Here is a 14,887-nt window from a genome sequence, read left to right on the forward strand (position 1 = left end):
TGTGGATTGTATCTTGGGTAATTCGAGCTTTTGGGTTAATATCCACTTCTCAGTGAGTGCATACCGTGTGTGTGTGTGTGTGTGTGTGTGTGTGTGTGTGTGTGTGTGTGTGTTTGGAATTGGGTTACCTCACTCAGGATGATATTTTCAAGTTTCATCCATTTGCCTATGAATTTCAAGAAGTCATTGTTTTTAATACCTGAGTAGTATTCCATTGTGTAAATGTACCATATATTTTCGGTGTCCATTCCTCTGTTGAAGGCTGCTATGAACACAGTGGAGCACTTGTCTTTGTTATATGTTGGAGCATCTTTTGGGTATATGCCCAGGAGTGGAATAGCTACATCTTCAGGTAGTACAATGTCCAATTTTCTGAGGAACTGCCAGACTGATTGTACCAGCGTACCATCCCACCAACAATGGAGGAGTGTTCCTCTTTCTCCACATCCTTGCCAGCATCTGTTGTCACTGAGTTTTTAATCTTAGCCATTCTGACTGGTGTGGGGTGGAATCTCAGGGTTGTTTTGATTTGCATTTCCCTGATGACTAAGGATGTTGAACTTTTTTTTTCCTTTTTCTTTCGGTACATCTCAGCCATTCGATATTCCTCAGCTGAGAAATTTTGTTTAACTCTGTACTCCATTTTTAATAGGATTATTTGATTCTCTGGAGTCTAACTTCTTGATCTCTTTGTAAATATTGGATATTAACCCTCTGTCAGATGTAGGACTGGTAAAGATCTTTTCCCAATCTGTTGGTTGCCGTTTGGTCCTAATGACAGTGTCCTTTGCCTTACAGAAGCTTTGCAGTTTTATGAGGTCCCATTTGTCAATTCTTGATTTTAGAGAATAAACCATTGGTGTTCTGTTCAGGAAATTTTCCCTAATACCCACTTGCTCGAGGCTCTTCCCCACTTTTTCTTCTATTAGTCTGAGTGCATCTGGTTTTATGTGGAGGTCCTTGATCCACTTGTACTTGAGCTTTGTACAGGATGAAAAGAATGGATGGAGGTGCAGCTTGAAGCACCTGGAGTGCTCACTCAGGGCAGCTCGCTAGGGCTCCCATTCCCACACCCCTTCCCTATATGAGAATTTTTTAAAATCTGTCCATCTGCTCTTCTATTGATAAGACATACTAGTTACCTTTGTACTTCTGTCTTTGTACTCTAGGCCAACATTTAGGCCAAATATTCCTTATCATGGATGTTATTATAATTTGTTGATTTTTAAAAGTATACACTTCTACCTGTGCCTCACCTTGATTTTCTGAACACAGATATCTAGACCTGGAGCTGTGGAAATGAGTCAGTGGTTAAGAGTGCACACTGTCCTTGCAAAGCACTGTGTTTCATGCACCCCATGCTAAATAGCTCATAATTAATTGTAACTTCAATTCTTGGGGATCCTGGCCTCCAGGGACACTTATACCCACACACATGTACAAGTGAACATGGGTGGGGAGGATGAGAATATGAGACACAGAGACAAAGAGACAGACATGCACAGACACACCCATGTAATGTAATGCATATGTATATATCATTAAGTATCTTCTTCAACACCTTCTCCCTTCGCAATGTCTCACACTGTAGTAAGCACCAATAACATAACACTACTTCATTTTTCAAACTAACCACCACACTCTGACTGATCAATTTAAATCCTGTGTCTCAGTTAGTAGCAATGCCATCGTTAACTCGCAGACTCTCAAATGATAATCTTCACGTAATCTTTGATATTTTTACTGGAAATTTAGAAATCAGCCTTTGTTCATTTCATTTCTACTTTTGAAATTTTATTAGTATTACCTCTTCCTCTTTCATAATCACCTTTTAATTAAAGTCCTCACCATTTTTCTCATTAATGACTCCTCATTTACTTACCTCTCTGGCTTTAAACTATCTCTAACTAATGTATTCTCTACCAACTCAAAGTGGGGTTCAAGGACAGGCAACACCAGCATCTCCGGAAAAGACATAAAGTTCAGCATCCTGAGCCTCAGTCTGAACCCTGGGAATGAAAACAGACTTTTACCATCATCTCAAAATACATATGCTTTTCCTCGTAGATGCTTGTGTCTAACAATGAGGGTTGAAACAGAGATTGGCTAAGTCAGGGGAATGTTGAGAAGGAAAAGAGTTTGAGATTGCTTCACTGACAGAGTCTTTGTGTGATAAAAGTACTATAAAAGCATAATTGGTTTGGTTAATATAGTCTAGTATACTCTAAAAGCTGTGGTTAATTTTTTAAAGGAAATTGTGACTCAATAAGACCAAAGTGTCTTTCTGACATGCCTAGGCTTGGAAGAACAAGTTAAATTTCTAGAAAACAGTAGAGATAAATGGACCTTGGCCTTTGGGGATGAGGTAGTGTTGGATTTAAAAAGTAAATCTTTGGACCAACCTTAGTTACTTCCTCATACCTTACTTTTGCTGCCCCAAAATCAAAATTTTTCATTCAATGAGGCCAGCATGGGGAGAACTAGAGTCTTGGATCTGCTGAAGGCTTAGCTCAGTCTTATTTGGAAGAAGAGTTTGGGGACAACCAACAGTGGGCTAGACTGAGTAAAACTTATCTCTCTCTGAGATGAAAAGAGGCAGATGTTCTCAGAGCTCAAGAAATGATAATTAAATGATAAATTAGACAGGGGAGAAAGAGAAATAGGAAGATCTCTGAAACAAAATTTTTTTTCTAAGATGCAAGTTCTCTAATCCATGCTACATAAATGCCTTCTTTGACCTGTTAGCTCTCAGCTGCATGCCCAATCCTGTTTCAGTTTCACTTTGAGTAGGCTGAACCCGTCTTCCTCTTAATGATGATTCATGGTGCAATAAAGATAATGAGGGTAAACTGTCATGTAGTCCACACCAAGGCAGAACCTGAACCTGAGCCAGGGTTAATATGTAAAGCAGGATTATAAACCAGGCCACAAGGCCTGAATGAAAGGGTACAAGAAACAAAGCAAAACAAAAAAACTCAACACCTTGCGGTTATAGTAGATGGGGTCAGAATCTAACTTCCTGTAGCAGACAACATACATTGGACTCCAAAAGAGCCAGAACCAACTTGATGTAGAAATTATTAAAAGCAACAACAACAACAACAAACAAACAAACAAACAACAAACCTTTAATCAAGAGTACAGAAAAATATCTTCACAGACTGGAATTGACCCATATTATCTTATATAAGATGGTAATCCTCACACAGAAGTGAGAAGAAACTCTTGAAAGTGGCAAACTTCTTTGCAAATCTAGTTTTCATTTTTGTTGTTTTCCATTTGATTGAAAAACCCATTGCTGCCTCTGGCATAAGCTGAATTCTAGATAGTCACAGATTGCCTCAAATACAACTGGCTGAAACTTCTATTTCAGGGCCCTGGATGCTGTCTTCTCTTCCAAGAGGAACTTCATTTTATCACGTTCTACTTCTGCTGGGTCTGGCAAGTTTGCTGGTCATTGGCTGGGAAACAATGCAGCCAGCTGGGATGATCTCAGATGGTCTATCCCCAGTATCCTTGAGTTTAATCTATTTGGCATCCCCCTGGTAAGCCTCATTCACAGACTTGTTCCTTCCTTACTCTTTCTATTATCATTCTTTCAGGTGTCTGAAAGGATAAGGAACTTGTCTCATTGTCTATGCTTTAGTAAAATCAATTTCTGTGTGTGCCGTAAGATGGCTCTGAAGACAGAATGATATAAATGTTAACAGTAGTGTATCTTCCATATAGTCTCGGTTGCTAGGAGAGAATTACTATGAATCAAATGTATGAGTATAAGAAAAAAATCCGGTCAGGAGATGATCAGTGAATGAGTAAGTATGAGATCAGAGACTGAATGACGAGGAAGGGACCTCAGTACAGGCACCCTACCTAATCCATTTGCCTAGTACATTCTCTAATGAACTTCTTCTTGTTTCTCTGATTTAAATGGGGCTTGCTCTGGGACTTTGGCATCCTTTAAGCATTAAGTAATATTAGTAAGAGTTTTCTTTCCTTCTCTATATAATAATACAGCCAATGATTTTGCCTTCCTAGTAATTATTTGTTTGTATCTGTGTTAATTCTTCAGGTAGGAGCCAACATCTGTGGCTATGAAAACAATGTCACAGAAGAACTTTGCACAAGGTGGATGCAACTTGGAGCATTTTACCCACTATCCAGGAATCACAATGGTCCTGAGTACAGAGTGAGTTCCTCCAAGAGAAGTGGTAGGGCACTCTTGGATAATATCTACTTGTTTCAAAGAAGGGTTATAGAAAACTCCTATATACTGGACCTTTCTTCATAAGAGTAGGTAAATTTGTCAAACGGCAAATTATACAAATGACAAGTTGAGAGGGATAGATATTTATATGTTAAGTTGCTGTCAAAAGGCATCCACAAAGGTGTAAGAACTTTTGGCATATCTTCTATGCTGGTAGCGGGGCATGGTGACACAGGCCTGTAAATCGTAGCACTCAACTAACAGAGGTGGGAAGATCGCTGCAAGTTTTAGGCCAGCCTGGTTTGCATACGAAGACCTGTTTTAAAACTAACTAAATTAGCACATGTGAAGCCCTAGGTTCAATGTTACCACCACAATCAACAAAATGTACACTGCTTCAATCACTTGTCATAACTTTGTAGAAGATGGGACACTGTGAGATCAATTTTATACTAATATAAAATTATTAATATGACTTAATAATAATATATTATCTATATATCAATACAACTATTAATATGCTTAATATAAATAAGGTCACTCATAGAGAAAGGGAGAAAGATTATAGAAGGGTATGTCAGTGATATCAAATGATTTTTTTATCTTGTTATAACATTTCTTTTTATGAATAGTTTGGAAGATCATCCCTCTGTTGCTTCCCATGATTCATTCTACCATGACCCTTTTTATATAAGATAATATTTTAATGGATAAGTCTACAGAAGTAGTTTAAAGTCCTTAAGGTTTTTATAATGCAACAGTAACAAATAAAGTGATTTTCTTCCCTTTTAATAAAATAAGCTGCAATTAAAGTATTTTAAACTGGACAGCGTTGGTTTTAATAAACTCATTAAAGCGGCCTTGGAGATAACTAATGGATAAAATGCTTGCTGCACAAATGTGACAAGCAGACTTAAGAAGCCCAGGACCCTGGTTAAAGCTCGGCAGATGTGGCAGTGGCCTATGATTAAAACATTCTAGAGGCAGAGAGAGGGAATACACACATTCATTTCTCAAACATAGACATATACCAAAAATTTAAAAAACACAGCTCATTTAAGTAAGTTCATGATCATTTTGATTTTAGTTCTTGCCTTTGTGCAATAAAATGTCTTTCTGGGAGGATGCAGAGTCAATCTTCAAAGTATTTTATTCTTGGGTTTTTTTATTCCTTTGTGGTCTGGAAAGATATGACCATTTCTGAAGATGAGTCAGGATAGGGAACGTAGACAGTGTTCACCAAGCCTGGCTTGTCAAGGTTTCTGTAGATAAAAATACTCAGCTCATCAAGTGACTAGGGTAAAGAGCTAGTTATGATAAAGAACTATTTATGCCATTTTAAATTGAAATTTGAAGGTGAAACAAGTAGGGATCACTTAACTTATATTTTGTGTGATTCAATATATTCATAGCATCATTATTTAGCTAGTGCTCAGTGTAAGGAACGGGTGGTGAAAGTGTTTATATCCCATTCTTTCTACCAAGCCATCAAAACTCAGCTTATTTTGTTGGCACACTTAAAGTTGTGTGTTAAATTTTTAATATATATATATATTCATAAAACAAATGAAATAACTTATAGAAACAAGATTTTACATCTATTAGGTCTTACGACTTGTACTTAATTAATTACCAATCAATTAAGCTGAGCAGGACTCTTCAGGCTTACAGAATATATCTCAGTGTTCCAGGCATCCAGTAGAGCTCTAGATTTTCTCAGCTGGAAACCAGTTGATGGATGCTCAGCCCCACAATTTTCTGCTGTGTTTATCCTCAGTGTTTTTATGAACCCTGTATTAGGGTCATAAAATGACTATATTTGGGGAGTAGTTGGGCCTCTTATAAAGAATATCAAAGAAATAGATTTATACCCTTTTTCTAAAATTCAGTTTTATCATGTGATACAGAATTTGAAATATATATATATATATATATATATATATATCATATCTTCCAAACTACATAGAGAGTGAACAAAATGAGTGCTTACTACTGATGCAAATGTCTACTTGTAGGCTGTAGAAAAATATCTCTGCTGAAGTGTTGTTTTTTGATAAAATTTGCACAAATCCATCCTTATTAACTTTTTACATGTTGTATTAATATTCCAAAGTACATACAAAGGTCATTGTCCTTGGGATGTGAAAAATGAAACTAACTGTAATGTTTAAAAAAATTCCAGAGGAAAGTACACAGCTTAAATATTGCAAATTCACAAAAAATGTAGAGAAAAGGTTTAGAATGAAGATCACAGTTAGGTAATGCAACCAAAGTAAATGAATTTCTAAAAATTGTAAAACTAAGTTTAAATCAAATGATTGTTGTTATCTCCAAAGTGGAATATAAAATGACTCAGATACATATTGGAATGTCTTTGAAGAGAGTAAATCCCCTTTGGCTCTTTTACATCCACTGAAACCCGTAGGTATCTTCTTGTCACCCAGGACTGCTATAGTCTGGCCTCAGAAGACGAGGTGAAGTGAAAAGTGCTTCTTGCTTGCACATCATTGGAGAAGTCATGTTATCTTTGATATTTTTTTAGCCATAAAAAAGTAAACAACTACAACATTCTAAAAATATTTCATCCTTCTCCAAACCGAAGAACATGACTGTGTTCATATGCGAAAACTCTGTATCACAATAGAAATAGTCACTAATTGCTTCCATTTTCTTCTAGGACCAGGACCCTGCTGCCTTTGGCCCTAACTCTCTGCTATTGCAATCATCGAGACATTATTTGAACATCCGCTACACCTTACTGCCTTATCTCTACACTCTCTTCTACCGAGCTCATACTCTGGGAGAGACCGTAGCAAGACCCCTGGTACATGAGTGAGTTTCTAGACCAAGACCTTCCCTTTCAGATCACAAATCACCTTGACAAGATCCATTAAGACATGTGATGGGTGGCCACTTCCTTTTAGAAATTCCACTCACTTGACTCTATGTGTGCTCCATGTTTTATAGATTCTATCAGGACCCAGCCACATGGGCTGTGCATGAGCAGTTCTTATGGGGGCCCGGACTTCTCATCACACCTGTGTTGTATGAAGTATGTTTGTAACTTGAATAATGGGATGCAAGTGTTACAGTTGTCCTCATAGTTGAAAATCTACATGCTGAGTATATACGCTTGTACTTAAGTTGAAATATAAATGAGAACAATTATGAATGTTAGGAATGTTCTTAGTTCCAATGATGCATCGATTAAAACAGTTTCTATGTTGTAAAATTACCTTTAAATCTATGCTCTTTGGTGTATGTAGGTCTGTGTATGTGTGCTGGGCATCTAGATATCTTCTCATCCTGAGAGATTGGGTTGAGAAGACAGAATAGGTGTGCAAAGGAGTAATGGGGAAAGTGGAGTACAGGAAGATGCCACCATGGGCAAGGGTGAGAAGTAAGGTGTTGGGGAAAGATTATTATTATACTCATTATCTTGTTAAAAAATTTTTCTAAGATAGCAAGCCAGAAGAAAAGATAGATAACCAAGGCTCTTTGAGCTCGTGGTGTCTCAATTACATCTAATCAACAAGTGACTTTGCTCCGCTGTGGATGTGGTTCACTTAGTCTTCTCTGAACTCATGGACAGCCTAACTCTGAGAGTGAAACTCGCTGCTTCTAGAAAATGCGTGAAAATAGAAACAAAATGAACATAATTTCTAGGTACAGCATGACTTTGAATAAGCTTTTTTGGCCTTTCTGAGTTCATGTGTTTTACTGGTATAACAGGAGGATCTCAAAAGGCTCTTAATATTATTCAGATAGCCATCGACAACAATGTGGATGCAATCTTTAAATTATAAAGGTGTGTGTGTGTGTGTGTGTGTGTGTGTGTGTGTGTGTGTGTGTGTGCACGCTAAGCTTGCTTACTGACTTTATTTTCTTAGGGCAAGGAAGAAGCGAAAGCCTACATCCCAGATGCCATCTGGTATGACTATGAGACGGTAAGTGAAGTGGTTTCTGGAGTTCATCATAGGATAACACAAGGCTTTACAATCAGGTGATCGTGGGTAAAGTTTCTTAGTCCATTCAAGTTGGTATAATAAAAACCTTCACATTTCACAACTTATAAACAAGAGAACTTTATTGTCTGCAATCCTTGGAAGGTATAAAATCCAAGATCAAGGTCTTTTCAACTTTACCAATGATAGCTTCTCATTGAGCTTTCATGATTCAATCACTTGTCTGGAGGAATCATTTTTTAATAGTATCACATACAGTATTATGTTCCAACATATGAACTTTAGAAGGACATTAATATTCATGTCACAGCAGAAACCATTTCTAATATCTGCAATAGGTTTAGATCATCTCACTGTCTCAACCCAACTGCTATGTTGATAATTGGGACTATCACTTCATTTACCATTGTCTGTTAAAGCAGACAATTCAAGCTCAGTGTTGAAATCACAATAAGTCAGTCAACTTTTGGTTATTATAACAAATATACAAGATAACAAGGTTATAAGGAGAAATGTTCTCTATATTTTTGCTTTCAATTTCCAAAGCTCTAGTCTTTGGTTCTATTTCTTTTGACTAGTGGCAGTCTATTTGATAAAAGCATGAGAAGAAATAAAATCTCATGGCAAGACCGTGACAGACAGTAAAAGGAAGAGATCGGGGCCTTACAATTTCTACTAAACACACACTTCTAATAACTTAAAAGTCCATGTTAAGCCCCACCCTTGAAGTTTATAACAGCACTCAATAGAATTGAGTCAGGGACCCAGCCTTTAACACGTAAGACTGTAGGAGATAGCCAAGATGAACTATAGACAGTGTGGTGAGGTAGACAATGTGTGAGGTAGACAGCTCTTCTCTCTACTACACATATACCTTGGGGGAAATCACCTCACTTTGGAGATCCCCATCTTGTCTTTAAAGTAAATTGATTGGACTATAGGGTCTCTAGGGTTTTTCCTGGCTGCAATCTCCGATCTGGTCTGTTTTCTTTCTGTTGCTTAGGGACTGGCTGTCCAATGGAGAAAACAATTTATAGACATGCCACTACCACGTGACAGGATAGGACTTCACCTTAGAGGTGGCTACATATTTCCCATTCAAGAACCAAACATAACCACAGAGGCCAGGTAAGCTCCAGTGTCTTCTTACTACTTTGAAGCTCAGTGAGGCTTCATGGGTGAGACAAGCAAGGACCAAGAGTTCATGGGCCAAATGAAATACGATTACTGTCAGCAATCTTTCAAGGTTGGCCCCAAATTGTATTCAGGGGGATAAACATAGTCTCACTTTCCTTCTCATTTTTGCATTCTGTCTATTTGGATTAAATCAGGTGATAGGAATAGTCAAAATAATCTTCATGAGAATTTCCCTATGGACAGACATTATCTTAAAGTGTACATGAGAAGAATTTAGTAGGAGACAGAGGTCAATATTGTTTGGAGTTTCAGGGCTCAGATTCTGAAGAATTTCAATTCAGACTCTTGCCTAACAATATCCTACATGTGTTAATGTTGGACAGTGTCTCTGTGTTCATATTTGTTATTGATAAACTGGAGAGGATGATGGCCTGACCTTTTAGCACCTTTAGGAGGGTTAAATGAATTAATATAAAGGCCAGCATCTGGAGTACACTCACAAGAGTACCTGTCACAGGGTCCAATAAGCATTGTTAAAATGATCACAAACCCACCTCACTACACTGTTGTTATAGTCTCTTCTACATTCTGCTACTTTTTCACACCTGTCTTTTCCCAAAATGCTAACATCGACTCAATTTCTGAGATACACTCTGGAAGATACAACCCTAGGCATCAAGGGGTAGATTCATCAAGGGACACATTCATCTGTTTCTGCCTTTGTTCATTATCTGAACTTGAAATTATTTCTTCAGCCGGAAGAATCCCTTGGGACTCATCGTTGCCTTGGATCATAAGCGAGAAGCAAAGGGCCAACTGTACTGGGATGATGGTGTGTCTAAAGGTATATTTTCCCATTGGCCATAGAGATGATTCTTAGTAAATATTCTTCACCAAATGCTTCAGTGAGGCACCAAATCCATTATCACTGTTGTGTATTTCAGTATCATAGAAAATTTTAATAGCTTGGAAAATTAAAACTCATTCTAAAAGTTGCATCGTCTAAGAACAAGGAGTTAAAATAGACTTCACATATAAACCTTATGTGTTATTGACACAGCCAAAGCAATAAATAGTATTGCATTTGATTCCTTACTGCATATCATCATTAACATCAAGCAATGCCTTTTTGTTATTAGCTTAGCAAGGCACTGTTTCACTTATCATTGAGAAAGATATGCATGATGTAGGTCTTTTGTTTTGTGTTATAAAATATGACTACAACAGACAAGCTGTTAGGGTGAATAGAATTAGAGTTTATAAATATTTAATACCTATTATTATACTGCATGCAAAGCACACAGAGATGAGTGTGCTATAAACATTGACCTTGACAAGATCACAGTTAAAGAAGATGGAAACCATAAGGAACATTAAAATATTTTAAATGCTAGCAAGCGGAGTCATAGAATTCCATGAGACTTCAGAGAAAAGAGTCTGCTGAGGTTCTACAGAGATTGACAGAAGTGGCCTTTTGGTTGAGCAGAACTGTATACAGAAGAATTCAAATAAGAAGGATGTGACTCCATGGTTTTACTCTTTCCCATAGTAACAGTATATACATATCACTTCCTATCTTTCAGGCACAGTGTCTGAAAAGAAGTACCTTCTCTATGATTTTTCTGTTACATCTGTAAGTACTGTGCTCATAAAACATATATTTTGTGTTTCTTAGTGTGATTTTGTTTTGAGGTTTTGGTGTTCTATATGTGTTTTTATTTCATTAAAATTCAGGCCTGGGGCTGGGGATTTAGCTCAGCGGTAGAGCGCTTACCTAGGAAGCAAAAGGCCTTGGGTTCGGTCCCCAGTTCCGAAAAAAAGAACCAAAAAAAAAAAAAAAATTCAGGCCTAAGTCTTAAATTGGTACATTTGTTAGAATGTATGAAGCATCCAGACTATTTTCCTGAGTGGCTGTCTATTTTATAGTTGTGCCACTAATATATAAGTAATGCTGCTTTTCTACATAGTTGTCATACATTGAAGCTGTCAATGTTTTTTATTTTAGCCATTCTGTGTGGCTCGTTTAACTTGTTTTATTATTTCTTTGATGTTTAATCATGAAATCTTTCATATGTCTATCTATCTTTTTTATATTATGTTAGGTGAAATATCCCATCTTTGTTTATGTTCTGACTAGATATTTTTTGGCATTGGTTAACAGCTTAGTTTTAATGGTCTTTAAATATCTGTAATTCCTATCCTTCATTAAATATATGGTTTGGAAACACTTTTTTCTACATGTAGAAATTTTTTCTTCCTCTGAAAGACTTTCACAAAGCAAATAATTAAATTTGGGTATGCCTAATTTATTATTATTTTCTCTGCTGTACCATGCCTTTTTTTGCTATATCTAAGAACTCTACCTGGCTTTAGAAGCTTAGTGTTCTCTGATGTTCAATTTTTTCAACATTTTCTGAAGTTTTACTATCTATTTTGTTATTTATGATTGCTTTTAGACTAATTCGTATATGTCAGACTTAGGCCAAAGTTCAACTTTTTGCCTATGTAGGTCCAGACACCCCAGCACCTTTTTGAAACAGCTCCCTCCTCCACTATATTTTTTTCTGTAAGTTGAAATTCTATTTTCTGAGCAAATAATATCAGAAAAGATCCACTTAACCAAAAAAGGAGAGTGCTGCCTTCTGAGTCCATACCTGCTCTGGGGCAGTCATTGATCAACTTAGAAAAGAAAATCAGCTTGGAGGACAAAAATAGAGAAGAATGAGAAATTGTGGATTTCGGGAGATGCTGAATGTATACATCCAATGTTTAAAATGACTTTCTCCTTCCTCTCTAGAATCATTTACAGGCAAAAATTATAAATGATAACTATGTGGATCCCAATAACATCATGTTCACAGACATCAGAATCTTAGGGATGGACAAAGAACCAACTGATTGTAATGTTTCATTTAATGGCAATACGATCCCTATTTCAACCTGCAACTACAATGCTTCCGCAAAGGTGAGAGTTCATTCTATCTACAGGGCTTTGGCTGAAAGCCTTGTCCTGGGATTCTGAGAGTTTTCCCTTCTTTGCTGTTGTGAGTTTTGATAGTCACAGAGACAATTTCCTTCTTGGGACAGCCAGCATATTATAGGAGAAATGTGTGCATGCATGTATAAATCCTTCTTCTTATTGTCGTTGGGAATTTAAAGAAGATAGCAAGAATTAGTGCCCAAACAGAAGTTCTTTTCTGCTAATTTAAAACTAGATGACATGGCCTCCAATGGAATGGTAAAAATGAGGTTCTCGGGGTATTTGCAGTTTGTCCTTTGTTGAAATTATAACCATCCTTGAAATGCAGTTGATATAAGCTTGTTTTATCTGCTCTCACATGAAATGTAAGTTGGAGAAAAACATAAGCTGTACTCTGACTTAGCTATCATGGTGTTATTCCCATACTTGATGAACTCATATAGAGGATTATAGTTATTGGCTTACTCATTTACTTCCTAAGAAGTTCATTATTTCTTAGGTAAGATGTCTTCTACCAGAAAATACATATAGTGTAGGATAGGAACAAAACTTCTAGCACTAAGCACAAGGAGGTACTGATACTGGTTAATTCCTCCACATTGTAAGATCTTAGGCACCCTATTAAATCCATATCATGGAGACAACCACAATACTCATAGCACTGGGTCACTCTACAGAACTAACACACATAGTGTGTAATAGGATTGTCACACTGCTTGGCTTCTGTGCATTGATTTCTGTCATTAGTCTTGTTAACAAGCATCATAATAGGATAACAAGCCTAAAAATGGCAGCTATGCTGTGATTCACTCTCCTAAACTGCTCCGCAGTACATACATTCATGGTGGCTCCAAAGGGTTATGAATCAAGCAAGTTCCAAGTATTCTCAGGTGATACTGGAGAAAGAGCCCAGTCCTGACTTCTCCACCATCAGCCAAGACAATGTCTCCATAACTCTGAGTAACCTGGTTTGTCACTAGAGTCTTCTCTCTCCCTAGGTGTTGATCATTAGTAACCTCACGGGACTGAAACTGGGACAGGAATTCTCCATTGAGTGGAAGCTTGTAGTCAATGACCTGGAGAAATTTAACTGCTTCCCTGAGGATCCTGCCGTATCAGAGGAAAGGTGCAAGCAGCGAGGGTGCCTCTGGGAGGTAATGACCACAATGACCAGAAAGCTGTAAAAAATTACAGCAGGTACTTGGACACCTGGAAGTACTTTGAGGAGGTTGGGAACGCGATGGTCACTCTAAGGCTGTGCTGATATGCATTATGTGAACTCCATGTGATAGGTAATGAATATGTATTTCTCTCAGATCATTGTTTCTACAAACTCATTGCCATTCTAGCCACTGCTTTAACTGTGCCATTCTCCTGAGTGTGTGTTTGCATGTGTCTGAATTCTCTCTCCTAATAAATACACTAATCATATTGAATTAAAGCACGTGTTAATGACTTTATATTAGCTTGATCATCTGCATATCTCTAATATGTCAAATGCACACTACTAGGGCTTAAAACATCTTTTTTGGTGGGGAGCAATTCAACCCACTTTTTTGAAGTTTACTCTGTGTTAATTGGCTCCTTCAGTAGAGTCTTAAGTTTGTAGTGTAGAAGTTCACTAAGAATTCTTCTACTGTTCCAGCAAACAACTGCTCCTGGAGTGCCTACCTGTTTCTATGACACCATTCCCCAGTATGCTGCCAGTAATATTCAGTACCAGCCCACAGGCATTACTATGGACCTGACCCTCCTGGAAAGCTCAACATCTGCCCGGGCAGCAGCAGCTCCAAGAGTTGTCTCTGATCCTCTTTCTGGAAAGATCAACTCTCTTAGACTGAGTGTGACTTACCATACAGAAAATATGCTGCAGGTCAAGGTAATTCTCACATTATAGTTGCTGACTCTTTCTTTTTGTAATCCTTCTCTTATGTACTATAGCTCCTAACTATAGTTTCCTTGCCCTCTTACCTTCTCAGTCCCTCCTACCTCCTGTCTCCTCCATATACACTCCTCCTCCTCCTCCTCCTCCTCCTCTTCCTCCTCTCCCTCATCCTCATCTTCCTTTTTTCTTCAAAGGAGAGCAGGCCTCCCAGGGATATCAACCAAATATGGCATAACAAGTCTAGGAACATATCCTCATATCAATGCTGGATATGGAGGGAAATGTCCCAAAGCAGGCTAAAGACTCAAAGACAATCCTTACCCCCACTGTTAGGAATACCACAAGAACATCATGTTCTTAACATGGATGCTTTTGATTCAAGGCTCTGTGCAGATGAAGTCATCTGATATACTCTTAATGGCTCAGCATGGAAATACATGCCTTTAAGTCTAATACTCAAGAGGCAGAGATAGGTGGATCTCTATGGAGATTGGTTTATTGGTCTGAATAGCAAGTTTCAAGACAGCCAAATGTACATTGAGACTCATGTAACAAATCCCTATGTTACAGATGCAGAAGCATAAGCATTCAGAAGTAAAGGTCGGAAAGAACAGGTGGTCAGGCTATGAACTCAGATCCACCACAGTTTTGCATCTTCTGTTGTTATCAGTATTCTACATCACACACGTCATTAAAACTCCATCCCATCTGCCCGA

At 37.7% G+C, this 14,887-nt stretch overlaps 1 protein-coding gene across 1 annotated transcript in view; it reads left to right on the forward strand.

Annotated features, from left to right (window-relative positions):
* Positions 1-14,887, forward strand: part of Mgam2 (maltase-glucoamylase 2 (putative)) — a 101,218-nt gene that overhangs the window by 49,103 nt on the left and 37,228 nt on the right. Inside the window, exons 16-26 of the mRNA XM_032907215.1 lie at positions 3,374-3,545; positions 4,070-4,186; positions 6,882-7,036; positions 7,172-7,256; positions 8,095-8,151; positions 9,173-9,297; positions 10,062-10,150; positions 10,890-10,939; positions 12,104-12,271; positions 13,285-13,440; positions 13,932-14,165. Of these exons, the coding sequence (XP_032763106.1) occupies positions 3,374-3,545; positions 4,070-4,186; positions 6,882-7,036; positions 7,172-7,256; positions 8,095-8,151; positions 9,173-9,297; positions 10,062-10,150; positions 10,890-10,939; positions 12,104-12,271; positions 13,285-13,440; positions 13,932-14,165 (1,408 nt within the window). The remainder of the gene's footprint in view (positions 1-3,373; positions 3,546-4,069; positions 4,187-6,881; positions 7,037-7,171; positions 7,257-8,094; positions 8,152-9,172; positions 9,298-10,061; positions 10,151-10,889; positions 10,940-12,103; positions 12,272-13,284; positions 13,441-13,931; positions 14,166-14,887) is intronic.

Source organism: Rattus rattus, chromosome 6 (assembly GCF_011064425.1).
Source record: "Rattus rattus isolate New Zealand chromosome 6, Rrattus_CSIRO_v1, whole genome shotgun sequence".
Lineage (NCBI taxonomy): Eukaryota > Metazoa > Chordata > Mammalia > Rodentia > Muridae > Rattus > Rattus rattus.